Source organism: Ursus americanus, chromosome 9 (assembly GCF_024610735.1).
Source record: "Ursus americanus isolate L20-20 chromosome 9, mUrsAme1.1.p, whole genome shotgun sequence".
NCBI classification, from domain to species: Eukaryota; Metazoa; Chordata; class Mammalia; order Carnivora; family Ursidae; genus Ursus; species Ursus americanus.
In genome coordinates, this window is record NC_142135.1 from 8943947 (window position 1) to 8971343 (window position 27397).

Genomic DNA, 27397 nt, shown 5'->3' on the forward strand with positions numbered 1-27397 from the left:
TCTCTGTCCTAATACTCAATCCAATTCAACACTTGTTGGAAAATCTGTGATGTGCAAGGCATTGTGTTATTTTCATTAAAAAAAAAATCTAAGTGTTCCATTTATGGAACTTTTTGTGCTCAAAAGCTCTCCTAACTCCCCCATTCCTACCGAGAGTCAAGTCTAAATGTCTTCCTGGCTTTTGCGATCCTCTAGGAATGGCCTCGGCTCAGCCAAGCAGCCTGGGTTCCCTTCATTTTCCAAACCCAGCCCTTGCCCAGCCACCATGGCCACATTCATCCTCCTGCTATCTGGCTGTGGCCGAGCCCCCAGGCCACCTGGGCGTCCTTCTGGCTCCGTCCTGCCACACATGTGGGCTCTGCCGTGCCCCTGGGGCCCGACACTGGAGAGGGGCTCCCTGCCAGCCGCATATAGAGTCCAGTAGGGAGACAGATATGAGCTGGTGTCCACCCTGTCCACCCACCCCAGCTGCCCTGCTCTGCCCTACCACCTCCCCTGGTCGGAACCACCCCAGCCATATCCAACTGTTCCCTCATCCCCTAACTGGTTCTCGCTTGCTCATGTGCTGTCTTCAACTCTCCCTCTAAAGCTCTTTGGTGTATTCTGGGCTCACAGTGGGCCCCCACTGGTCTCGTTGATGGCCGTCAATAAGAGGCAGCAGGTGAGGTGGCCAAGCACACGAATTATGGAGCCAGACCAGCTGGGCACAGCCCCGGCCGTATCACCTGCTGGAACTGTGAGGCCTGGACAAGTCACATAGTGCGACTTGATTCTCCCTATCGATAAAATGGAAATAATAACCGTACTTATCTCTTCGGGTTGTTAGCATGATTGAATTGGTTAATAATTATAAAGGAAACTGAACAGTGCCTGGCATAAACCACTATGGAAATTGTCTAATTTTTCTTGAATAAAATGAAACAGATTGAGGTCCCAGCAGTATCTCTCAGATGCTCTCTGCGGAGCACGCCCTGGCTTTTGTGGTGGAAACTACACTTGGGGGGGCAGCCACTGAGACAGGGCTCTGTGCCTGTTCTTCTGGCTGGAGGGGAGCGCACCCTCTCGGGAGGCCCCAGGGACGATGAGGTAATGGTAATGGTACCATGCCCGGCCTTCTGTCTGATTCCCTGGCCAAAGCACACCTCCTCTGTCCCACACCCTATAGCGGGCCCACGGGCCGACCCACCCACTCCTCTGAGCCTGCCCCCCCGCCTGCCCCTGTTCCCCTCACTGCACTGCTTTGTCAGAACGAGGATAGTCACTGTGCCCTGCGCCCCCGGGATCTGGCCCCCGGCAGGACCCAGGCTGGGGAAATGACCTCCCCCAGCCCACCACCAACCCCTCACTTCCTTTCCAACCACTCGGTTCACCAGGAACCAGGGCCCCCTTGAAACACTCTTGGGTTTGGCCCCCCTCTTCTCACAGAGAACATGAGCTTGTCTCGTCAGCCACAGGCCTGGCATGAGCTTCTGTTTTCATCCTCCCCCTATTCCCTTGGAAAAGTGCCTTCCAGAGTCTGGAGCTCTCGGAGGACCACGTTCACTGTGGGCCACGACAGCAGATGCCACACACGCTGATCATGGGAGTACATGGGCAGAGACCACTCGGCTGGACATAGTCCATGCCAGGAGCCGTGGCTGCTGCAGTCCAAGGGCAGCTCTGTGCCAGCTGCTGGCCACACGCAGGGCCGGGGCATGACCACCACCCAGCCCTGCCTGGAAGGAGCCCCGTCCAGGGAAAGAAAAGGGGCATTAACCCTAGTGAGCCCCTGCGGGGTGCCGGGCAAGGTTCCAGTGTCTGCCTTCTACACGCGTTACCCCCCACGTTCCCCCTTATGTCTTAGCGTCATCTGAGAGATGGGCAGCGTGGGAGTGGAGGCAGAGGGAAGGGGCTGCCCAGAGCCCCTCGGCCCACAGCTGCTCTCAGGCCCTGTTCTGTGCGGATGCAAAGCCTGTGTGCCTGCAGGACCCTGGGCTCCGGCCAGCACTCAAAGTAGCCCGTCTCTTTCCAGACCCGTGTTCAGAAGTGCAGCGTCCAACTATTTAAAATGGGAAAGGGGAAAGATGAACAGGGGTGGTGAAACTATTCTGTGTGACCTGTAATGGTGGTCACGTGTCATTAGACACTTATCGAAACCATAGAGAGTGCGACACAAAGAGTGAGCCCTACTGTACTGTGGACTTTAGTCAATACTAACCTATCCGTGTTGTGTCATCAATCATAACAGAGGAGCCACACCAACGCATAGTGTCGATAGTAGGGGAAACTGAGGCAGGGGCGGCGTCTATGGGAACTCTTTGTACTTTCTGCTCAGTTATTCTATAAACTTAAAGCCACTCTAAATGGTAAAATCTATTGACTATTTTTTAAGTGATAAAGAAGAAGATGAGCTTGTGTCACAAATTTACTGGGGGTTTCGCAGACCCACACAACCCGTTCCCTCCCCCTTCCTGAGCATCCCCCAGGGCCACGGGCATCCAAGGGCTCCACCCAGGAGCTGCTTCTCGGCAGAGCCTTGTGGGGGGACACACTGCAGCAGGCGGTGGGGTGTCTGCGGTCAGGAAGGCTGCGTTTGCATCCTAGCGCTTCTGTGTTTCAGTTTCTCTACGGACACATCGCTCCCCTCCCCTGGCGAAACTGCAGGGAGGCTCAGTTAGGGCAGGCAAAGGCCCAGGAACGTGGGGGAAGCTAGGACGTCTAGTAAATAAAGCAAAGAAAACTCGTCTGTGGCTCAAAGGACGTAAAAGACGCATCCTGCTCTGACACAGAACAGGGAACCCAAAGGACATTTCTAAACATCCGAGGCAAATCACAAGATACTTCTCCTTGATGTTTGACCAGTAGGATTTAACGCCCCGAGTGCACTCCTAACTGTGGGGCATGGAGTTCCCCGACCTCCCTGAGCTTCGCTGCGCCATCTGAGAAACGACCACTCGGTACTGGCCTCACAGAGCTGCCGTGAGAATGAAATGAGGTGACCCAGGAGAAATGTCTGGTGGAGGCTGGCACTGCCGAGTGTAACTTTCTTCCCATCTCGCTGACAGTTTTGCTTTAAGCACAATGAACAGGCAGCATTCCAGGTCAGGAATGAGAAGGGCTGGGTGTTCTGGAAATTTCCTTTGCCTCCCCTGACACTGCCTCCACCAGCAGCGGGAATGAGTTTGCCTTCCCAGAAGCACACAAATTCTCAATAGGTTTACACACTGTGAAACCAGTACCCCCCACCCCTCAGGCACGGGTAACATATGGAAATTCGCTTTCCTCTGTCTGGAAAGGCTCAGAGCCAAGGAGTCGGCCATGTCTGTGGAAAGCTCCACCTGACCACATTCAACAGCATGAGTTCTGAATTCCACCCGCCTCTTCAGAGATGGGAGCTACGGACGTATTAAATCATCGCCAGTCATGGGTTTGAAAAGAGGAAAGAAAGCCCAGGCAGAGTCTTTAGTGCTCCAGCAGCTGACCCTGTTCCCTCTGAAGGGAAATCTGAAATCTGTCGGCCATCCACATTTCTGTCATTGGCATCTGGTCGTATTTTGCCTTAACTTGGTGCCCTCTTCGTGGTTGTTGTGCGGGCCTCAAATCTTCTTCATGGCACTCCAGGCCTCATGCCACGTGGTGCACCCAGCCCTCGTTCCCCAGCACTCCGGAGTTTCTGCCCATGCTGAATGCCACATTCTAGATGACTCCATCATTCTCACCATGCTACCTTCCACCCGCCCATCCTGACTTAGCAGGTAAGGCATCTGGATCTTAAATGAGATCCTTGGAGAACAGAGAGGAAGGTCAGTGCCTACCTGGAGGGCCCACTACAGTATCTAAGGCCCTTTCACATGTACAACGTCACTGGAGCCTTACGTAACTGTGGACGTTGGAGAAAATTATTCCCATTTTACAGAGGAGAAAACTAAGACTCAGAAATGAAGGGTTTTAGCCCAGGTCACACCGACAATGAATGGCAGAGCTGGCCCTTGGCTCTTCAGCTCCCCAACCTATGTGTCTACCCTGGCCACGGCTGTTTGACAAGTGCCCCGCCCCTGGGGGGCCTGAATATGGAGGAAAAGATGCACAGGCAGGATGACGGGGCTGTCCAGGCCTCAACTCTGCCCTGGGTGCTGGTGGGGAAAGTGGAAGATGGAACCAGGGTGACAAACAGTTCTGTGACTGGGTAGGGGACAGACCAATGCTCACAGTGAGGCTGGTGTTAAAGAGGAACCGGCAGCATGACTTTACGCGGAGTCAGATGGCGTCCCTGTGGGTCCAGGTCTCTAATCCATTCCTATGCTTCTCTAGAGCAAGGTAACCCCGGTGGTGAATCCTGGCTCTGCTCTTTCCTGACTGTTGATGTTAGCAGGTGTCTACCTTCTGGGGATTCAAAACACACACACACACACACACACACACACACACACACACACACACACGATGCAACGCGTAATGCACTTGGAATAGCTTCAGTACACAGGAAGATCAGCCAATGGCTACTATTACTCTCAAGTGTGGGTGTCAGCATCGCTGGAGGGTCTCATGGGCGTGCGGGACACTCCACCGAGAGCTCAGATGGGCTGCAGCAGGGCCGGGGGGCCTGAAGGGATGGGGCTTTGGGAAGAAGGGGTTGAACACACACAGAGTGGCCCTCAGCTCAAGGGGTCAGCAATCCCCAGGCAAGCCAGCAGCTTACCGGAACTCAAGAAGCCGAAGACCCCCACTCGGTAGCCAGCAGTGACAACAATGAGGTTGCCAATAGCAGCCAGGAAGGAGCCATCGATGGCCAGCTGTCCTCCAGCCCCCTTCCCCTCCATGGTGTTGTGGAAGAAGACCAGCACAGACGCGTTGGGGGCCTGTGGAGAGGGGAGAAATCTGAGGCTATAGGTTGGCCCATTCTCACCCATCAGAGCTTACTGAGGGCACCTTTCCCAAGAAGGTGCGAGATTCTGAGTCTACCCATGACTCTTCCTGTCAACTCTGCCACATAGGCACACTGAGTCCCATGTCACAGGCTGAACTGCGTCCCTCTAAAATTCACGGGTTGAATCCCTGACTCTACGACCTCGGAATGTGACTGTATTTGGAGGGGTCCAATAAGGAGGTGATTAAGCCCGTGGGCCCTAATCCCATACGACTGGTATACTCAGAAGAAGGGGAAATTTGGATGGAGACACACACAGAGGGGATACCATGTGGAGACAGAGGGAGAAGGAGATGACCATCCAGGGGCCACGGACAGCAGCCTGAGAAGGAACCAACCCCACTCACATCTGGATCTTAGACCTCTGGCCTTCAGAATGTTGAAAAAAATATCTTTCTGTTGTTTACGCCTCCCGGTCAGTGGTGATCTATCACAGTAGCCCTAGCACGGTCATAAGCCTGATGTCACAGACAAGGAAGCCGAGGGTCATGAAAAGTGGATGCTTTGCTCCCATTGCAAAGTGAGCAGGTGGCAGAAAGGGCGGCCCACTGCAGACCGGGAGCCCATTGCTTGGAGCCTTGCAGTCTTCCAACACCCCAGTTCCACCCCATAGGTAGACGCTCTAATGGCTCTAAGCACTTCTGTTCTACAGGTGTGAACATAGAGGCTCAGAGTGGTGAAGTGACTTCTTAAAACAGGTACAGAGAGGAAGGGGCCGACCCAGCATTCCAACCTCAGCCGCCCTCCCAGCACACTGCCCTGGGCTCTGCCGTCTGTGACCCTGTGTCCTTTAGGTGAGTGAGGAATAGCTCTGTATCACCTGCATGGGTTTCAGGCACCGTGGCCCAACAGAAAGGACTCACCAGGGAGGACCCAGAGAGTGTTCCAGAATAAAGTAGGGGCCAGAACTGGCGTGGTGGAAGACTGCATCGCTCTAAGCAATGGGCTCCAGGTCTGCAGTCACTTCCAGGTGGAGTGACCCTTGTACCTTTAGGTGCGGTCTCTGTCCCACTCACGGTCATCTCCAGTGCCCCCCATCAGCCACCTAGTGACTCATTAGTCTCCCACCAGTGTATTATTTAACTCTTGCAAGAACTTTATGAGCCAGATGCTATCTGTCTCCCGCTTTCAGAACCAGTAACCAGAGCACATAGAACACGATTACCTTCTCTAGACCAGTGAGACAGGGATCAGTGGCAGACGAGTTGGGAGCCAGACCTTAGCCCAGCAGCGCAAGTATGGGGTGACCAGCGCCGGGCAGGGGGGACCCCTCATCTCCCTCACTCTGGGCTCCATGCTCATAGTAGCGCCATCTATAACGGCTTTTACGTCTAGGGGGCCTCGTGACAAAGCTCACTCAGACCAGCTTGCCGAGGTCAGATGTCCAAAGTTCAGTGGCCTCTCGCTGCCAGTAGGCCAGGGGACCAGGAAGCTGTGGCATGGTCTGGGGTACCACGGCATCTATCAACACCGGCTTGACGTCCCCAGGAACTCGTGTTTCCTAAAACTCATCAGTGCCTTTTTCTCTTGTGCCCTCTGACCCCTCCCCCCAAACAGGAAACTCAACCATGGAGCGTCAGCCTCATGGCTGCTACTTAGGCCGATCCCAACTCCAAAACACGGCATAACCCTGTCTGGGTCACAGCCCCAAACTCATCCTCCAGCACTGCCCCAAACAAGAGTCCCCATGGGAACGCCCTCAGGGGTCGCTCCTCGGGTCTTCCAAGGACAGCTGTTGGCTGGTTTCCTCATCGGCAGATGAGCCACAGTCAGGCTCCGTCCTCCCCAGCTTTCAGAGACCCTGCGTCGCGGACCCTTACCCACCACCTGGCTCCCATCTCCCTCCCCCCCCACCCCGCTCAAGCGGCACCCCCTGAGCCCCACCCGTCACTGTGTCCCCTCCTCTGCGTTTCTCTGAGTCTCATCAACACCACCGTTGTTTAATACTCACTTGCGTATCTGTCTCTGCCCTGCCCACTAACACGTAACATCTGAGGGCAACGACTGTTCTAGTCACCTCTCTGTCCCACCAGGGGCAGTGCCCCCCAGCACAGGCCCTTTATGACTATTTCTCGGAGAACTGAACCAGGGCAATCGTGCCCCATTTCCATGGGGGTGGCCTGAGGACGTGGGGAGGATCGGGTGAGGCTGGGTAGGAACCAGGAGGACCTTCTGCTTCCTCTTGGCCTCACAGGCTTTCACGAAGCCAAGAACCAGTGAGGACAGCGCTGGGGGAGCAGAGCCTGAGCAGACCGCGGAGGAGAGGAGGGAATGTTCTGGCAGCTCTGGGACAGGGGGTGTCTAACGGGGCAGTTTTCAGGGCAGACAATCACGGCTTCAGAACTCACCACGTTCTGAGGGACAAACACGTTAAGATACAAGCAGTCTTCGCTGACTCCGGGCGACGCGGGCGCTCTGGTGCCTGGCTGCCAGCAGCTGGCCCTGGGGATACGGACTGTATGACTTCCAGGTAAACAGTCACAGACGTGTGCCTCATCTTCCCGTCTCGCCCACCACCATTGGCCAGAGCCCACCGCCCCGTCCGAAGGCCCGATGGCCCACGGGCTCTGCGGCAATTAGGCACTTGGGGAAATGGGAAAGAGAGCAGCAAGCACAGGGAAGAAACGGCAGGATGCCCGGCACTCTCTCTGGCACGGGCCGCGGAGGAACACCTCCAGGGACAAGTGCCGATTCAGAAGAAGGACGCCTGAGACAGAGACGGGGAACGTGGGTGTTGCTCAGGACATCGGTCCTTCCTTGCTGCAGGCGTGCAGACCTGATGCTGGATGGGGAGTCTGAGCTGCTTTCTGCATCAGGACAGGGTCCACGTGTGCCAGGTGAGCAGCCCCGGGCACAAGAGCTGAGACCACGTCCGGGACACGCCCAAACGCAGCCTGATGGGACCCGGCCCAGAGGCGATTTCACGTGTCCCCCAACCTCGTTTGTGCGGGACGCTGAGAAGGCAAGCTCTCCAACTACTCTCCACTCAGAGCCTCCCCTAACATGGTCAAGTACTCTGATTAGTGCGAGTTTCTTCCTTTTGTGTCTCCGCGGTGGCGACTCACCACGGCTTTCTGCAATTTCCCGCCCCTGCCCGAGTTCGAGCCCTGAATGCCCCCTGCCTGGAGCATTCAGGAGCTCCCAGCCTTTCACTCTGTCTGGCCCTGGCCTGTGGACCTGCCCACCAGCCATTCCTGAGTGACAAGGGACAGTGCAGGTGCAGCTGCCTCGGGACAGAGCTAGGGCCGTCTGCGGGAAGGTGGGGAAGGGAGACAGGAGGACAGGGCTCTTTCATGGGTACTCTGAACACACACTGGTGAGAAAAATGACAACATCTCCAATGTGTCAACTGTTTAACGTGGTGTATGTATGGGAGGGGACAGGTGAGACTGAACACAGCTGATGAGGGAGGATGAATTTTTTTCCTTTTTTAAAACTCCTTTTAATATTGTTCCCATTGGGGAAAAAGGTCCTCTTAAAAAATGTTTTTCAGGGGCACCTGGGTGGCTCAGTAGGTGAAGCGTTTGACTTCAGCTCAGGTCCTGATCTCAGGGTCCTGGGATCGAGTCCTGCATCCAGCTCTCTGCTCAGTGGGAGCCTGCTTCTCCCTCTGCCTCTGCTGCTCCCCCTGCTCATAGCCTCTCCCTCACTCGCTCGCTCTCTCAAATAAGTAAATACAATCTTTTAAACAATAAATAAATAAAATGTTTTGCATGAGCTCATGTGCTTCTCCCTCCCTGCTGGATTTCTCAGCGCCCCCCCCCCCCCCGCCGATCTCAGCTGCAGCCAGGAGGCTGACTTCCAGCTCCCGCCAAACTGGTCATGGACGCTCCCCAGTGCCCTGCGGCCCTGGCCCATGGAACTCTCCCAAGTAGACCCTTCCAAAGCCTCTCTTCCCTGGACGCAAAGTCAAGGAATGTTCATGCTGAGGAAGGCAGAGCCTCCATAGCCTGGGTCCCCGGATCTCTGCGGGGAGCAGAACACGCCGGCCCCTCGGGCACCAAATGCACTTTGCAGGAGCAGGACAATGACATTTGCAGGCTTATCTGTAAGACCGCTTAATGCCCACCCCCATTCACCACTCGAACTGGAAAGCACTGCTCGGCCACCAAGTCTCACTCCGATGGATTTGAATGGGAGAGGAATCCCCTGGACATGCACCAAAACGTATTCCACTAGGTCCTCACCGTGGCTTGGTGGCATCCCAGGACCCTGTCCAGTTCAAGGGCCCCGGTGCCTGGAAGCGGCTCTCTGCCAGGGGCGGGGCGGCGTACGGAACTCCCAGGAACTGATCCACTTGCCTCCACGAACCGCCCACCTGGACGGCCTGGGACCTGCCCAGCAGCCGGCCGTAGGGGGCGATGGTCACAGAAGGTGCAGGTGTCCCAGAGCTGAGCAGAGGGATGTCTGCGGGGGAGGAGACAACAGCGGGTGCTCTAGTTAAACAAAACACTGCTTTTCACGCTTTAAAAATGTCAGTAGTTCATTCAGGCGCCAGCAGCTCGAGTCTAGCCAGGTTACATTTCAATGTGAAGAAAGAAAACGAAGAGCAAATACAGCTGATGTTTACCAGGCACCGAATGTCCGCAGAGCGTGGCACTGGCCCCTTCTCTACAGGTGCTGCCTCTCTGACTCTTCCCACCCAGAGGCTAGGCAGAGCCTAACCTGGGCCCAGAGCCCCCTACCCAGCACGCGGGGACCAGGCGCAAGCTGTCATTCAGAGGTACTTGGATTTTTAAAAGAACAGAGGGACACAGAAAGTGCGATGCTCAGGCGATCTCCCCTGGAGGAGTCTGGAGTCAGGCTCGCACCCTCAAACACATCAGTGACTTCTGGGGTGCAAGCTATAAACCACTCATACTAACAGGGATGAATGAAGAGTATGATTCCTTCCATCACTTGAGGTCAGATATTGCCACCAAAAAAGTTTGCCGCAAACCCACAAAAAAATTTTTTTCTAATTTTTAGAACTTTGGGATTTCAGAATTGCCGGGGAGGAACTGTGGACCCTTATTTGCATTTCACTGGTAAGAAAACAGAGCTGGGGGCCAAGGGTGGGTAGCTGCCAGCACTTGAAGGTATAGGATTCAAAGGGTTTCTGGACCCCGACCGGGACCACGGTCCATTCCCATGGGTCAAGGGCCAGCTCAGGGCCCCTCTCCCGGGCACTGCCCCTGCCTGCAACGTCCTGCCTCCCCTCCTTCCATCTGGCCTGTCAGGCCAAAGCTTGTGCCACCTGCCAGCCTGCCCTTGCTGGCTCTGCCTCCAAAGCCTCCGCCCCCGCCTTGTAATGCTAATCACCACAGGCCCCTCAGCCTCTCTCCCTGTGGATTCTTATCTCCTCTACCACATTCTCTCCCATTCAGTGATTGAGTCAATCAACTTTTGTTGCGACCCTGGCTCCAGACCAAACACCATTTTCAGATTTTCAGGGACTTGGAACCTGCCTGTGTCTGATTCCCCACAGGGCTCAGAGCCTGGCACAAAGGAAGTACTGAAAGCTGGTGAAGAAATGTTCTCTCTCTTTCTCAAGCTCCCTCTCTCTCTCTCCTTGCCTGTGTGTGTGTGAGAAAGAGAGAGAGAGAGAAAGGGAGGGAAATCACTCATTATTGCCGCGGGTGTTTGGTTTGCGCGGCTCTGCTGCTGGCTGGGAACTTCACCGCTAGTCCGCAGGTCCGTCTACACCGTCCTCTCTATGCGAGGACAAACGAGGAGCACAGGAGGAGGCAGGCAGGCAGAAGTCTATCCATTCCTCAAGCTGGGTGCAACGAAGTGGCTCCACTGGTGGTTTTGTCCCCAGGGGACAGTTGGTAACGTCCAGAGACAGGTGGGGTTGTCAGCGGGGTCTGTGAGAGATGCTGGGTGCTGACATTTCGGCAGTAGAGGCCAGGATGCTGCTAAACACCCTGCAATAACAGGCCAGCCCCCACGGCAAAGAACCATTTGGCCCCGGCTGTCAACGGTGTGAGGCTTGGGAGCCCCTGGGATGGCACGTGTTCATGACTCCCGGGCCACTGACGAGCATCGTGGGGAGGAACTGAGGCATGGTCCCGGGAGGCAAGCAGACCTATGTTTTAGGTTATATGCACCAGTTACTTTGGGGAAACTTCCTAATTCTTCTGATGCTCAATTCTCCCCATGAAACCAGGATGACAGCAGCCCCTACAACACAAGGGTGTTGGGGATAGATAGATGGTGCCTGCGGTGCTCTGAGCCCAGTGCCTGTGAGGGGCAGGGGCTCCACACGCTGGAGACTGGGTGGACTGGGGGGAGGGGAGGGAGGGAGAGAGGGAGGGAGGAAGGAAAGAAGAGAGAGGAAAGAAAGAAAGAAAGAAAGAAAGAGAGAGAGAGAGAGAGAGAAAGAAAGAAAGAAAGAAAGAAAGAAAGAAAGAAAGAAAGAAAGGAAGAAAGAGAAAGAAAGAAAGAAAAGGAAGGAGGAAGGAAGGAAAGGGGGAAGGGAAGGAAGGAAGGAGAGGGAGGGAGGGGGAGGGAGGGAGGAAGGAGGGAGGGAAGGGAGGTTGGAAACAGTGATGAAACTCTCTCTGTTGCACAAACCCCTGCAGTGTTAGTTTGAGCCCCGCATGGAAAGAAAGGGTTGCACGTTCTAATCTGGTCTCAGGAGCCACGGCTGGTCTCAGCCCACAGCTCCTTCTCAGGAGCTTTCCAGCTTCAGTGGGAAATCTCAGGAGCTCAAGCGAGCATCCAGGACTGCGGTGCTGGCATAGCCGAACCTTCAGACTTCGTCCCTCCGCTCCACAGAGAAACAGCCACATTTCATAAACGTGGCACCCCCGAAGGAGGGAGCAAAGACGCAAAATACAAAAGCTAAAGAATTTCGAGGGAACGCAAGCCTGCTTTCCCACGGGCAGTGGCGGTCAGCCCTCCCTGCAGAGGCTGCTCAATGAATCCCAGACTGAACGAGACCCAACATGGGGAAAATGTTAGATGTGCAGCTCTCTCTTTTGAACTAGTTTCCAGAAAATGACGGATTCTTTCTAGTCTTGCTAGAATACCCCGTACGGAGGCCACAGGACTCCTTAGGTGAAGAAAATTACCCGGGGCCGCATGTGTGCACAAGGCGCAGACCGTGTCTGTGTACATACAGATGGGCACCGTCTTCAGCTGGAGGTGAGCCTTTCACGTTGAACTTGAGTCACACAGAATTAATACAGAGACGGTCTAATTTATAGAACCTAAACCCCAAAGCGAGGCATCTCTCCTCAGCAGGACTACCATGCAGATTAGCTACCCTGGGGGTGAAATACACTACTGAAATCTAACTCCACTGAACGCCATGAACATCTAGGGAGAAGACAAGACTCAAGGTTGCAGGCCCGAGACCACAGCACACAGGAATCGAAACCCTCCCAGGCCTGGGGAGCACTCTCAGGGTCTAAAGGCTGAGGTGGAGGAGGGGACGGAAGGGGAGGATACCACTGGATCAAGACAGGCCTGCGGACCACGTGCTCTAAGACAGGTGGGACCAAATCTGGCCCCTGCCTGGTTTTGTAAATAAAGTTTTATGGGCACACTACCACACCCACTGATTTTCGTATTTTCTGTGGCTGCTTTCTTGCTAAAGTGGCAGAGCTGAGTAGTCATAACACACGCATAGAGCCTAAAATATTTATCCGGCCCTTCACAGAGAAAGTCGGCCAACCTCTGCTCGAGGAGATAAGAAGGCAGAAATAGGCAACATTTTAAAAGGTCATTCATTTCGTCCCATGAGCATGTCTAATAGGGGAGGGGGCTTCGGCCCGGCCTCCAGCTCCCATGTCTCCCATCATACAGGTCTTACCTACTTCACTTAGTGATGGATTTTTATGATTTCTTAGATTTCTATGTTCTCCCCTTGCTGGCTTCCTCCCTGTATCCCAGCACCTAACACAACGTCTGACATGTAACAACACCTTATTGAATGTTTGCAAATGAAACCGAGCCACGAGCAGCTGCCCTCTCCACGGTGATCGTGATATGGTCATTAGATGATGTGGTTTTGTGCGAGCAGATTGCATCTAGAGAGAGGAGACCTGGCTCCAAGCTCCCATTCTTGCCATCACGAGCTGCACAAAATCAGAGAAGTAATTTCTCTGGGCCAGAGTCTCTTGATCTCTAAGATGGGGGTAAAACCCTTATCTTGCCATCTCACGGGATTGATGTGAGGACCAATGGAGATAAGGCATGTGACAGAACTTTCCAAACTATAAAATGGTAACAAAAAATGGCCTATTTAATTATTTTACTGCGAAACTCCAAGGCCAAAGCTTCCATAACTCAAATAAATAAAGGTGGTGCAGAGAATCCCTAGCTTAGACGTAAAGTTTTCACCTTCGTTCAGTCCCTCCCAAATGAACGCCACCTAGCCCAAGATAACTTTGGCCACTTTTCCTCAAGAGCCTCAAAAGCCACTGCCCACAAGTCACCACACACTTGGACAGCCCCTCCCGGGTACATCCGGACTCTCCGGGAGAGCCGCAAAGGCCCAGGCTGGGACTCACTCAGCTTCCGGTAGATGTAGGTGGCCTCCTCCCGGAGCAGAAGTTGGCAGTGCTGGGCCTGCAGGCTATGTGTGCAGATCTGGGTGTCAGCATAGAATACACACCTCACAGCACCAGGTCGGGTCTGCAGAGTGGTGACGAGGCAGGCCTGGTGACGGGAACATTCTACAGAATAAGAGGAGAGTGAGACTTGGGCTTCAGAGATGGCCCCTCAGCCATGCATCCATCCTATCATGCATTCCTTGAAGCCATGCCTCATCTATTCGTCCACCTGTCCATCCGTTCATTCAGTTGTGTGTCTATGAGTCCATGCACCTATCAATCTATCCATCTAATCATGTATCAACACATCTATCCAACTATGTGTCCTTCCATCTGTCCACCCGTGAATCTGGGCATCCATGTCTCCATCCACCTATCCATCCATCCATCCATCCATCCATCCATCCATCCATCCATCCATCCATTTATCCATCTACACATTTATCCATCCATCCATCCATCCATCCATCCATCCATCCATCCATCCATCCATTTATCCATCTACACATTTATCCATCCATCCATCCATCCATCCATCCATCCATCCATCCATCCATCCATCCATTTCTCCATCTACACATTTATCCATCCATCCATCCATCCATCCATCCATCCATCCATCCATCCATCCATCTATCCATCCATACATACATACATCCACGCATCCATCTACCCAAACGTGCATCCGTCTATTCACCCATACAACCATCTATCCATGCATGCACCCATCCATCCATGTAATCACTTACTTATTCACTGGAGCACCTCCTATACACCCCTGGCAATGTGCCAGGGGCTGGGACTAGAATTGTGGTTGGGGGAAACCTAAGTCTCCCATCAATCTATTTTCCACACAAAAATCAGGTTTTTGGTATTTTTTTTTTTAATTTACAAATATGCTCTGGTCATTCTGTTGTTGGAAGTAACTCTATGGCTCCCCATTGTCCTCAGGATTAAGTCATACCAGAGAAGACTCTCCATGCTCCAGCCCTTGCCTTCTTCTTCAGCCACATCTCCCTTTCCAGCTCCCCCATCATACCCACTATTTTCCACCAGGGATTATGTACTTTTCCATGTGTACCAGGTCCTGCACTAGATAATTTAAATTATTTATGGCATTCAGGATTTTCAGCCCTAAGAATGGCTGCGAAGATGGTGTTGACTCATTCACTTGGCAAGCTGTAAACTGTGTAAAGGCCTTATTCATAGCCCAGTCTGTGCTATGGCAGCACCCAGAGTTGTGCAGTGCACAACCTGTACATCCATACATGACGTTTCTGTAAGATGTGCATATTGTTATCCAACCTTGTAGGTGAGGTGATTCATGGAATCAAAGAATTGGAGGAGTATGAATGTTATCCAATCTCAGACTCTTACAGAAGTTAAAATCTTTGTAGAACATCTCTATCAAGTTGTTATCTAACTTTTATTTAAATTCCAGTGACCGGAAACCCTCTAAAAGAAGTATGCACCTGCGGACAGCTTTGCCTATTAGAAGCTTCTTTATATTGCACTGAAAAAATGTCTCTTGAAATTTGAGTTTTACCCATAGGTCTTAGCTTTGCCCCAAGAGCAAAGCCAGCCAGGACGACTATATTTCTTCCTTGCCACGATGGCCCTCCTCTAATCTGAGGACAGCTGTCGCAACTTCTGCTCACCTCCTCTGTCTCAGACTAGCTCCCTAGATCCTTCCTCTCATTGTCTTCTGACCTGGCTCAACCTTGCTCACTTTCTAGCATGCTTCTCCCCTTGGAGACCTTGACTATGAGTTGCCCCTGTAGGAGGTTGAGGAGATGGCAGAGGAGGGCCCACCCAGAGTCTTGTCCCCAGGTTCACCCCTTCCTTTCCCGGCACTCCGGGTCATCTTGGGGTCTCCCACATGTTTCTGAGATCAGGAGATTGAGCAGTACTCTGTGAGGCCCCATCTCAATCAACCACCCTACCTGGGGGTGGGGGAGTGATGGGAAACTCTGCTTACCCAACAAACAGAAGTTTCTGGCATCAGAGAAGTCGCTGGTGGTGGCAGTGCTGATGTGAGCAACATCGAAGTTCCGGATGGACGGGTCAACAACTACCGCAGAGGGGGCCAGGGACTGCCATGAGCCCAGAGCAACTAGGAGAGAGAGAGCAGGGGACATCAGTCGCACACGGCTTTCCCCTGTTGTGATGATGAAGACAATGGGGTGCCACCTGGTGCCCTGAAAGAGCAGCCCCAGGCCATCCTCCTTGCTGCCCCCATTCTCCTGGGACCCCGTTCCTTGATCCATACTCCCATTCTCCAGCGATTTAGTCAGAGTGCTTTATGAGCCAAGTTCTGAGCTCAAGCCTACGGATACAAAGTTTAAAAAAAAAAAAAGCATGGCTATTTCTATTCAGCAGCTCACAGCAGAATGGGAGAGAAGTAAACAAGAGAAGGCGAGCATCGTAATGCAGGTGTTAAATGCAATCATCAAAAGGAAGCTAAGTGACAGTGATAGTTGTAGACATATCCCTGTGGTCGTGTGGTGCTGTGTGTGGGGCTTCCCAGACACGTCATTGAATCCTCCCCCAGAACTTGGATGGAGAAAAGACCATCGCCCTCCATAGTGGATGCTGTGGTGTGCTGTCCAGGCCGCCTTTCAGGACCCAGCCTCTCAATTCCCCAGTGTTGGGAAGTTGGTGTCTGGAGGCTCCTAGCTAAGTCCGTTCCAGAAACTGCCTGCGCTCGCAGCGAGCTGCCTCCCCTCCCAGGGTTAGCGTGTCCAAACACTAGTGCATGTGGGTGTGCAAAGGCCCAGCCGTATGCCTCCAGACAGGACAACCCTGCAGGGCTAGCCCAGCTCCAGAGCACCCCACAGGGCCGTGGGGTTTGGTTGGTGTGGAAGTTCTGCTTCTCCCCCCACCCCCACCCCGCTCATTCCCGCCCCCTCACTTCCTTACAGGAGCCCCGCGCCTGAAACTTCCTGCATGCAAATCTCCACCACTGAGTTTGTTTCCTGGAAAACAGCAGCTAAGACATCCTCTTTAAAGAGGAACGAAATGAAGCTTGCCCTGGAGAGTGCCATTCTGCAGGGGCGGAGCAGGAGTGAAACTGGGTCTTTGCATGCGCAGAGCCCGGGCCTCCTGGCTCCGTGGGGCTGCCTCCCAGATCTGTACACCTGGTCCACCCACAGGGAGGGCTGTCCGGGTGCGACCCTCGGACAGATGGCTTGGCGCAGGCACAGAGTACTGCCAGAGCCCCTGTGTCCCCATGAGGACAGAGGGGACCCTGAACGCAGACCTTGAGCTTGCACTCTGAGGGAGGCCTGCGGGTCTGGGTGGATGAGTGCATTATTCTGTCCACAAAGAGCACGGAGGCCAGCTGCCTCCCGACACAGACTCTCCTGATGCTAGCGCTCTCAAGGTCCATTCGGGGGGAGCGGCACTGAGAGTTCGCGGAGATAAATCTAGTCATTTATTTCCTTTTCCTTTCTGTTTTTGATTTTTTTTTCCAGAAGACCACAGCAGTGAATCATTATAATAAATACGTGTGAGCACTTCCTTTGTGCTGGCAGAGCAGCACGGCAAACGTAGGTGTGGACGTAGCACTTCGCGGTTTACAGACGGCTCCTTCTACCAGCGAGGCCGGGGAAGGGTGTCACCGCACTGCCTCGGGTCCTCATCTGCAAACCGTCCTTACAGCTGATCCCCACGGGGGAGCTCCGAGCTCCAAGCTCCAGATGAGTGGTGGGGTAGGGACGGTGAGGCCTCCTTCACAAATGAGGGGTCAGAAGCTAGGAGAGGTTACATGGCTTTCCAAGAACACAGAGCTGACCGTGACCAAGCCAGAGACAGAACCAGGCCTCTTGGCTCTGAGCCAGTGCTCCTTCCATCCCCTCCGAGCTTCCTCCTAAATAGCTGAGCTGCCTTTCAGGAAAATTCTCGCCAGGTAGGAAAAGGTTTTTGTCTTGGACAGTACCATGCTCTTAGCTATATGGGGAAGGCTGTCATTTTTATCTCAAACCTGCCTTTGACGCCCAGAGCACTAAAATTAGACTGGTAAATAAAGCAGCAAAACAAACTAGCACCGCGCCTTTTTCTTCTTAATTAAAAAAAAAAGAAGAAGAAAGAAAGAAAGGGGCATCTGGGTGGCTCAGTCAGTTAAGCATGTGCCTTTGGCTCAGGTCATGAACCGCGGTCCTGGGATGGAGCCCCATGTCAGGTTCCCTGCTTAGTGGAGGGCCTGCTTCTCCCTCTCGCTCTGCCCTTCCCCCTGCTCATGCTCTTTCTCTCTCTCTGTCAAATAAATAAATAAAATCTTTAAAAAATAAAAAAAAATATATACTAAAAAAATAAAAAAACAAGAAAGAAAAAAAAGGATTTAATCCAAAGAAGGTGCAAGATAATGTTGCCAGATTTCTGATGGACTCAGCTAAAGGAGAACCCCCATACTTGTCCTGGAACTGTGGGGTCATCCTTAAAATCCGGAGCCACGTCTTTCTGACCTCGGGACCTGACTTCCTTGCAACAGACCCTGGGCTTTCATTATCTTAAGCATCCTCCACGCATTACTATGTTCATGGTCAGTTCAAGTGGCATTTCTGCAGCATGACCAAACTGAGCTGCATATTTTTAGATGGTGGGGACACTGCAATTCACAGAAGACGTATGATGGGGTTTTAGGACCAAAGTTGCCAATTACGGTCTTAAAATGGAAGCCTTGGCCGCACTCCGTACTCAGCCTGATGTCTGGGGGAGAGCGCTATAATTGAAGGGTGCATCTCCTCTCCAAAGTGAGAGTCAGCTCGTCTGTCGCCATCCCAGGGCCTAGAGCCAGGTGTCTGCTACACCCTCGCCCTGTCCCTTCCCCCAGCTGGCAGGGACCCAGGGACGAGCCATGGCTGTGGTGCAGAATCCAACATCTGGGGTTCATGCATCTCATGCAAATTCCGAGAACAAGTTCTTTGTGAATGTAAACCTCTCCTGAAGCATGAAAGCCAGGGGATCTTGGTAGCATTTCGTGGGAGGTTACGATTTGCCAAGAACCGGGCAACACATTGAACATTCATGGGATCCAGGAACAAGCCCAAAGGGCTTAGCTGATACCAGGCAGTGCCTTGGCTTGAGCTCCGCTCCTTGCAGTTCAGAAACCACGCTTTACTGGAGGGGAGTTAAGATGGCGAGGAATAGGGGACCCCTTTTTCAGCTGGTCCCCTGAGTCGAGCTGGATAGGTACCAGACCAGCCTAAACAACCATGGAATCAGCCTGAGACGCAGGAAGATGCATCTGGATCTCTACAAATGAATATCTCCAGCGCTGAGTATTGAGGTACGAAGTGGGGAGCCGTGAAACTGCGCACAGATATCGGAAGATAAATGGAAGGGGGAGGGAGCCGCTGCGTTCGGGCGCCGGGAAGTGGTAGCCACCTGCACGGGGGAGCGGGAGGACTCACAGACGGCACCCACGAGAGAGCGGACTGAGACAGGTGAGCCGGCAGCTCGCGCCACCAGGCATCTCCCGGAACACCGGAATCCCGGTGCGCTCACGGGATCCAGACTGACACCGGGAGATCCGGGAGCGCGCGCGGGGCGGCTGGCGGCTGGCGGCGTTAGAAACACAAAGGACAGAGACGCGCCGGCCCTGGAAGTGAGGGCTGGGACGCCGGGTGTGGGGCGCACATCCCGGGACGCTGCAGGGTTGAGCAGCACCAACAGTAACAGAGTTAAAGTGGCCAGAACATCAGTGGAGAACGGTCCGCAATCCCTCTGTTCTGGGACAGAGGCTGAAACTCGGCCGCTGCTGCTCTGACTCTCAGAAGAGGCACAGCAAACCACCAGGGAAAGCCGCCAGAGAACAAAAGCCTGGAAATACCGGCTCAGGGAGTGCCCATCCCCATCCCCCCTCGCAGGGGACACGGAGACTCTACCCAAACAGGGCTGCCTGAGTATCGGCGCGGCAGGCCTCTCCCCCAGAACACAGAAGGCAGGCGGAAAAATCAAGAAGCCCACATCCCTAAGACCCCTATAAAACAAGGGCGCACGGCCTGGGTCCCGGTCAATAATTTGGGCTCTGGACAACCCTGCAACCTCTTCTCATCAGAATGACGAGAAGGAGAAATCCCCCCTAGCAAAGAAAAGACAATGAGTCTGTGGCCTGTGCCACAAAACTAATGGATATGGATATAACCAAATTAATAGAAATGGAATTCAAAGTAACAATGGTCGGGGCGCCTGGGTGGCACAACAGTTAAGCGTCTGCCTTCGGCTCAGGGCGTGATCCCGGCGTTACGGGATCGAGCCCCACATCAGGCTCCTCCGCTATGAGCCTGCTTCTTCCTCTCCCACTCCCCCTGCTTGTGTTCCCCCTCTCACTGACTGTCTCTATCTCTGTCGAATAAATAAATAAAATCTTTAAAAAAACAAAACAAACAAACAAAAAAACAAAGTAACAATGGTCAAGATGATGTGTAGACTTGAAAAAAGTATTAACGAAAATGTTAATGAGAATATAGAATCTCTAAGGGCGGAAATGAGAGTGAATCTGGCAGAAATTAAAAATTCTACGAGCCAAATGCAATCAAAACTAGAGGCTCTGATGGCCAGGGTGAATGAGGCAGAAGAACGTATCAGCAAATTGGAGGATGGGTTAGTAGAAGAAAAAGCTAAAATAGAATCTGGACTCAAAAAAATCCACGCTCAGGAATGTAGGTTACAGGAGATTACTGACTCAATGAAACATTCCAATGCCAGAATCATCAGCATCCCCGAGGGGGTGGAGAAAAACAGAGGTCTAGAAGAGATATTTGAACAAATTGTAGCTGAAAACTTCCCTAATCTAGCAAGGGAAACAAACATTTGTGTCCAAGAGGCAGAGAGGACCCCTCCCAAGCTCAACCACGACAAACCTACGCCACGTCACGTCATAGTACATTTCACAAAGATTAGATCCAAGGATACAGTATTGAAAGCGGGCAGGGCAAAGAAATTTCTCACGTACCAAGGCAAAGGTATCAGAATTACGTCAGGCCTGTCTACACCGACCTGGAATGAGAGAAAGGGTGGGGGGAGCATTTTTAAAGCTCTTTCAGAGAAAAACATGCAGCCAAGGATCCTCTATCCAGCAAGGCTGTCATTCAGAATTGTTGGAGAAATAAAGACCTCCCAGAATCGCCAGTCATTGACCAATTTCGTAACCACAAAACCAGCCCTACAGGAGATATTAAGGGGGGTTCTATAAAGGTAAAAAGGCCCAAGAGTGATACAGAACAGAAAGTCACAATCTATAGAAACAAAGACTTTACTGGCAACATGGCATCGTTAAAATCATATCTCTCGATATTCAGTCTCAATGTAAATGGCCTAAATGCTCCCATAAATGCCACAGGGTTGCAGATTGGATACAAAGAAATGACCCATCCATTTGCTGTCTACAAGAGACTCATTCTGAACCTAAAGATACATTCAAACTGAAAGTAAAGGGATGGAATACCATCTTTCATGCCAATGGACCTCAAAAGAAAGATGGGGTAGCAATTCTCATATCAGACAGATTGGATTTTAAACTAAAGACTATAGTTAGAGACACAGAAGGGCACTATATTATTCTTAAAGGATGTATCAAACAAGTGGATATAACAATTATAAATGTATATGCCCCCAACAGGGGAGCAGCAAGATACACAAGCCAACTCTTAACCAGAATAAAGAGACATATAGGTAAAAATACGTTAAATAGTAGGGGACCTCAACACTCCACTATCAGAAATAGACAGAACACCCATGCAAAAAATCGACAAAGAAACAAGGGCTTTGGATGCCATACTCGACGAGTTGGACCTCATAGATATATATAGAACACTACACCCCAGAACCAAAGAATACTCATTCTATTCTAATGCCCATGGAACATTCTCAAGAATAGACCATGTTCTGGGACACAAAACAGGTCTCGACCGATACCAAAAGACTGAAATTATTCCCTGCATATTCTCAGACCACAACGCTTTGAAATTGGAACTCAACCACACGGAAAAATTTGGAAGAAACTCAAACACCTGGAGACTAAGAACCATCCTGCTCAGGAATGATTCGATAAACCAGGGAATCAAAAATCAATTTAAACAATTTATGAAGACCAATGAGAATGAAACACAATGGTCTAAAACCTATGGGATACTGCAAAGGCAGTCCTAAGGGGGAAATACATAGCCATCCAAGCCTCACTCAAAAGAATAGAAAAATCTAAAATGTAGTTTTTATATTCTCACCTCAAGAAGCTGGAACAGCAACAGAGGGACAGGCCTAATCCACGCACGAGGAAGCAATTGACCAAGATTAGAGCAGAAATCAATGAATTAGAAACCAGGAGTACAGTAGAGCAGATCAACAGGACTAGAAGCTGGTTCTTTGAGAGAATTAATAAAATTGACAGATAACTGGCAAGACATATCCAAAAGAATAGAGAAAGGACCCAAATTAATAAAATTATGAATGAAAAAGGAGAGGTCACAACCAACATCAATGAAATTGGAAGGATTATTAGAAACTTTTATCAACAGCTTTATGCCAATAAATTAAGCAATCTGGAAGAGATGGAGGCTTTCCTGGAAACCTATAAACTACCAAGACTGAAACAGGAAGAAATTGATTTTTCAAACAGGCCAATTAATTATGAGGAGATTGAGTCAGTGTTAAACAACCTTCCAAATAACAAAACTCCAGGCCCGGACGGTTTTCCTGGGGAATTCTACCAAACATTCAAAGAAGAAATAATACCTATTCTCCTAAAGCTATTTCGAAAAATAGAAACAGAAGGAAAGCAACCAAACTCATTCTATGAGGCCAATATTACCTTGATCCCCAAACCAGGCAAAGACCCCATCAAAAAGGAGAATTACAGACTGATTTCCCTAATGAATATGGACGCCAAAATCCTCAACAAGATACTTGCTAATAGAATCCAACAGTACATTAAAAGGATTATCCATCATGACCACGTGGGATTCATCCCTGGGATGCAAGGGTGGTTCAACATTCACAAATTGATCGGGGTCTTAGATTTTATCCAGAAAGAAAAATTCAGAAATCATATGATTTTCTCAATAGATGCAGAAAAAACATTGGACAAAATACAGCATCCTTTCCTGATTAAAACCCTTCAGAGTGTAGGGATAGACGGTACATTCCTCAATCTCATAAAAACCATCTATGAAAAGCCTACAGCAAATATTATTGTCAACGGGGAAAAGCTGGAAGCCTTTCCCTTAAGATCAGGAACACGACAAGAATGCCCACTCTCGCCACTGTTATTCAACATAGTACTAGAAGTCCTTGCAACAGCAATCAGACAACAAAAAAAGGATAAAAGGTATCCAAATCGGCGAAGAAGAAGTCAAAATGTCTCTCTTCGCAGATGACATGATACTCTGTATGGAAAACCCAAAAGAAGCCACTCCCAAACTATTAGAAGTTATAGAGCAATTCAGTAATGTGGCGGGATACAAAATCAATGCTCAGAAATCAGTTGCATTTCTATACACGAATAATGAGACTGAAGAAAGAGAAATTAGGGAATCAATCCCATTTACAATAGCACCAAAAACCATACGTTACCTTGGAATTAACTTAACCAGAGACGTAAAGGACCTATATTCTAGAAACTATAAATCACTCTTGAAAGAAATTGAAGAAGACACAAAAAGATGGAAAAATATTCCATGCTCATGGATCGGAAGAATTAACATAGTTAAAATGTCCATGCTACCCAGAGCAATCTACACTTTCAATGCTATCCCAATCAAAATACCGAGGACATTTTTCAAAGAACTGAAACAAATAGTCCTCAAATTTGTATGGAAGCAGAAAAGGCCCCAAATCGCCGAGGAACTGTTGAAAAGGAAAAACAAAGCTAGGGGCATCACAATGCCGGATTTCAAGCTGTACTACAAAGCTGTGATCACAAAGACAGCATGGTACTGGCACAAAAACAGACACATAGACCAATGGAACAGAATAGAGAGCCCAGAAATGGACCCTTGGCTCTTTGGTCAACTAATCTTTGATAAAGCAGGAAAAAACATCCAGTGGAAAAAAGACAGTCTCTTCAACAAATGGTGCTGGGAAAATTGGACAGCTACATGCAAAAGAATGAAACTTGACCACTCTCTCACACCATACACAAAGATAAACTCCAAATGGATGAAAGACCTCGATGTGAGACAGGAATCCATCAAAATCCTAGAGGAGAACATAGGCAGCAACCTCTACGACATTGGCCAAAGCAACCTTTTTCATGACACATCTCAAAAGGCAAGAGAAACAAAAGATAAAATGAACTTGTGGGACTTCATCAAGAGAAAGAGCTTCTGCACAGCCAAGGAAACAGTCAAAAAAAACTAAGAGGCAGCCCACGGAATGGGGGAATATATTTGCAAATGATGCTACAGATAAAAGACTGGTATCCAAGATCTACAAAGAACTTCTCAAACTCAATACACAAGAAACAAACAAATCATAAAATGGGCAGAAGATATGAACAGACACTTTTCCAATGAGGACATACAAATGGCTAACAGACACATGAAAAAATGTTCAAAATCATTTGCCATCAGGGAAATTCAAATCAAAACCACACTGAGATACCACCTTACGCCAGTTAGAATGGCAAAAATTGACAAGGCAAGAGACAACAATTGCTGAAGAGGATGTGGAGAAAGGGGATCCCTCCTACATTGTTGGTGGGAATGCAAGTTGGTACAGCCACTCTGGAAAACAGTGTGGAGGTCCCTTAAAACGTTAAAAATTGAGCTACCCTATGACCCAGCCATTGCACTACTGGGTATTTACCCCAAAGATACAACGTAGTGAAGAGAAGGGCCATATGCACCCCAATGTTCATAGCAGCTTTGTCCACAATAGCTAAATTGTGGAAGGAACCGAGATGCCCTTCAACAGATGGCTGGATTAAGAAGCTGTGGTCCATATATATAATGGAATATTACTCAGCTATCAGAAAGCACGAGTTCTCAACATTTGCTGCAACATGGACGGCACTAGAGGAGATAATGCTAAGTGAAATAACTCAAGCAGAGAAAGACAATTATCATATGATTTCTTTCATCTATGGAACATAAGAACTAGGAAGGTTGGTAGGGGAAGAAAGGGATAAAAAAAGGGGGGGTAATCAGAAAGGGGAATGAACCATGAGAGACTATGGACTCTGAGAATTAAACTAAGGGCTTCAGAGGGGAGGGGGTGGGGGAATGGGATAGGCTAGTGATGGGTAGTAAGGGGGGCACATATTGCATGGTGCACTGGGTGTTATATGCAACTAATGAATCATCGAACTTTACATCAGAAACCAGGGATGTACTGAATGGTGACTAACATAATATAATAATAAAAAAAAAAAGAAACCACGCTTTACTACAAGGCCAGCCTTCCTTTCCAGATGAGCACAGTGGGAGCAGCCTTCAGGCCCACCCAGCAGGTGCCCTCTGAGCCATAAACATTCGTGTTCATTTTGTTTCCTTTGTTTAAAATATACTTTATAGATTGCAATGCCAGCATCACTTACTTAAAAAAAAATCATCTCCCCTTGAATTTGAAATGCCATGTTTATCATATATTAAGTACTTATATAAATATACATATATTTATATATAATATATAAAGAAAAATATAAATATATAAAGAAAAAAACCTTACATTTTTCTCTTTTTCTTTTTTTTTTTTTAAGGTTTTATTTATTTATTTGACAGAGAGAGAGAGTGAGAAAGCACAAGCAGGGGGAAGAGCAGAGGGAGAGGGAGAAGCAGGCTCTTCGCTGAGCAGGGAGCCCAACTCGGGGCTGGATCCCAGGACCCCGGGCATCATGACCTGAGCCAAAGGCGGACGCTTAACCAACTGAGCCACTCAGGCGCCCCAACCTTTGTTTTTCCTTCATTTCTTTGTAAATTGTAGCTCGACCCTCACACTGCTTAAACTAGTCACTGTGTAATACATTTTACCAGCAAATGGTAAAACTCTTCCCATGTTACTTCTCTTTATAAAATATTCCTTAGCTATTTTTTGTTATTTATTCTACCAGATGAAATTCAAAGCCATCTTATCAAGTTTCATAAAATCTTTGGGATATTAATTGGAATGTCCTCGAAGTTAAAAACTAACTTGAGAAAAAGATTTTAGATTTTATTATGTTTCATGTTTGCTGTCATGAAGAATGGAATGGAATTTCTTTCCCCGTTATATTTTTAAAAGAGTTGTTGTTGGCGTAAAGGAAAGCCATGTATTTGGGTGTGTTTATTTTCTAACAGGATCCTGAACCGACTCGATGTAACTCGCAGACGTGGTCGAAAGGCAGGCTCCTCTCTGTGTGGCCTCTTTAGAAACGGGGCCCAATCTAGATGGCAGATATCAGTGACCTGCCTCTAGGGTTCTGGCCAGGCAGTCCTCTGTAGCAACCAATTAAGTTCTGTATTTGCCCATTTACTCAACAACTCCTTCTACATTCCAGGTACTATACTTGAGAGAAAAAAAAAAAAAAAGGCGGAAGCCTGAAAAAATACGCTAATTAGCTAACAAGTTTAGGATCCTTCCTATTTCCCATGAGTAATTCTCAACCTTTGGTGAATATCAGAGTCACTCAAAGAATTTGGTACAAATTCCAGAGCCTAGGCACTGTCCCCATGTCAACAAGCCAAAGCTTCTGTGCTCCTTATTCCCTTTCTAGGTGACTCGGACACACAACCCAGGGGAGAACAGTCTCTGACAGTCTCTGAAACAGTCCTTTCAGTTTCTTTCGATTTGGCCATGAGTGGTGGAGAAAGCTTGGGCTCGTGAAAAGAGACAGTTCTGGATTCAGACCTCATTCAGCCTGATGCTGTGTGTCCTTGGGCAAGTTCCTTAACTACTCAGAGAAACTTGATTCTTTAAAAAATCGTGTCTTTGTGTTAAACGTTGCCCTCATTCTGCATCTCTAATAAACACAATGCCTCCCAGTGAATGACACGTGACTCCTGAAACCATGGTGTAAATGAGCTCATCAGGCCCTTTACTCTGAGCCCCTTTGAGTCAGGCCTCAGGAAACTAGTCCTTTCCTCCAGAGCAGGGAGAAAGGAGAGCATGAGCGGAAGTGACCAGAGGAGAAGGGGATGGTTGGCCCCTCTAAAATGACTGTCTAGCCTGGAAAGAACGGACGCCTCCCGGGGTACCCAGGACTTCGCGGCCCTGCAGCACCAGGGCATGCTGTCGAGCTGTGCTAGACCCCGCAGCCCCCAGGGAAACTCCCCAGAAGCCACTACGGGGTAGGGGAGCATGCAGGGAGTCGTGGGCCTGCCCCCCAAATTGCCAGAAACCAGAGGATGAGTGAACACATCAGGCATCTCTAAGGAATGGTTGGCTCTGCGCATAGGTCATACATGACACATACATGGTGAAGCAGCTGGCTTCCTTGAGTTTATCCCAGCTCCCCGTCCCATAGCCGGTGACTCCTTCTCTCTGAGCCGCCGATTCCTCATCAGCAAAGTAGGCTATCATGAGATGCTCCCCCTGGTGTGGTAGTGGTCCGGGACTGGGTGGGGACGGGGGCGGGAATCTTAGTGAATGGAGACCCTGGGACAGCCTCTGGGTCAAGCTATGGCTTCTCGCTGCATTTCGGTCACTGTCTTCTCAGAACTACAGAGGCGTGAGCCTGACTCAAGTACAGGGAGGGAGGGGTCCCTAAGCGGTATAGGAGCCGGTGATGCTCTGACTCCTGCCGGATCCCTGCTTCCCCTCGCCCCACCCCAGCCTGGTCCCTGGGCACCTTGCTGCCTGCCCATATGCCCCTCATCCTCTGCCCTCTGGCCCCGATTCCTCGGTCTGGTAGTGGGCACAGTGGAACCGGGCAGTGCACCTGCCTGACTAGTCGCTGGGCCTCAGTTTCCAGAGCAGACCTGCTGCTGAATAGAGCGACAAGGTTTTATGAGCTCAACACAACCCAAAATGAAACCCT

The 27397-nt window shown here is 50.3% G+C and overlaps 1 protein-coding gene across 2 annotated transcripts in view; it reads right to left on the reverse strand.

Annotated features, from left to right (window-relative positions):
• Nucleotides 1–27397, reverse strand: part of TG (thyroglobulin) — a 244261-nt gene that overhangs the window by 101641 nt on the left and 115223 nt on the right. For both annotated transcript variants that reach the window (XM_087864600.1, XM_045812195.2), the window contains 5 exons: nucleotides 15425–15559; nucleotides 13405–13569; nucleotides 9094–9313; nucleotides 7255–7348; nucleotides 4679–4838 (listed from right to left, as the gene is read on the reverse strand). In XM_087864600.1, the coding sequence (XP_087720726.1) occupies nucleotides 4679–4838; nucleotides 7255–7348; nucleotides 9094–9313; nucleotides 13405–13569; nucleotides 15425–15559 (774 nt within the window). The remainder of the gene's footprint in view (nucleotides 1–4678; nucleotides 4839–7254; nucleotides 7349–9093; nucleotides 9314–13404; nucleotides 13570–15424; nucleotides 15560–27397) is intronic.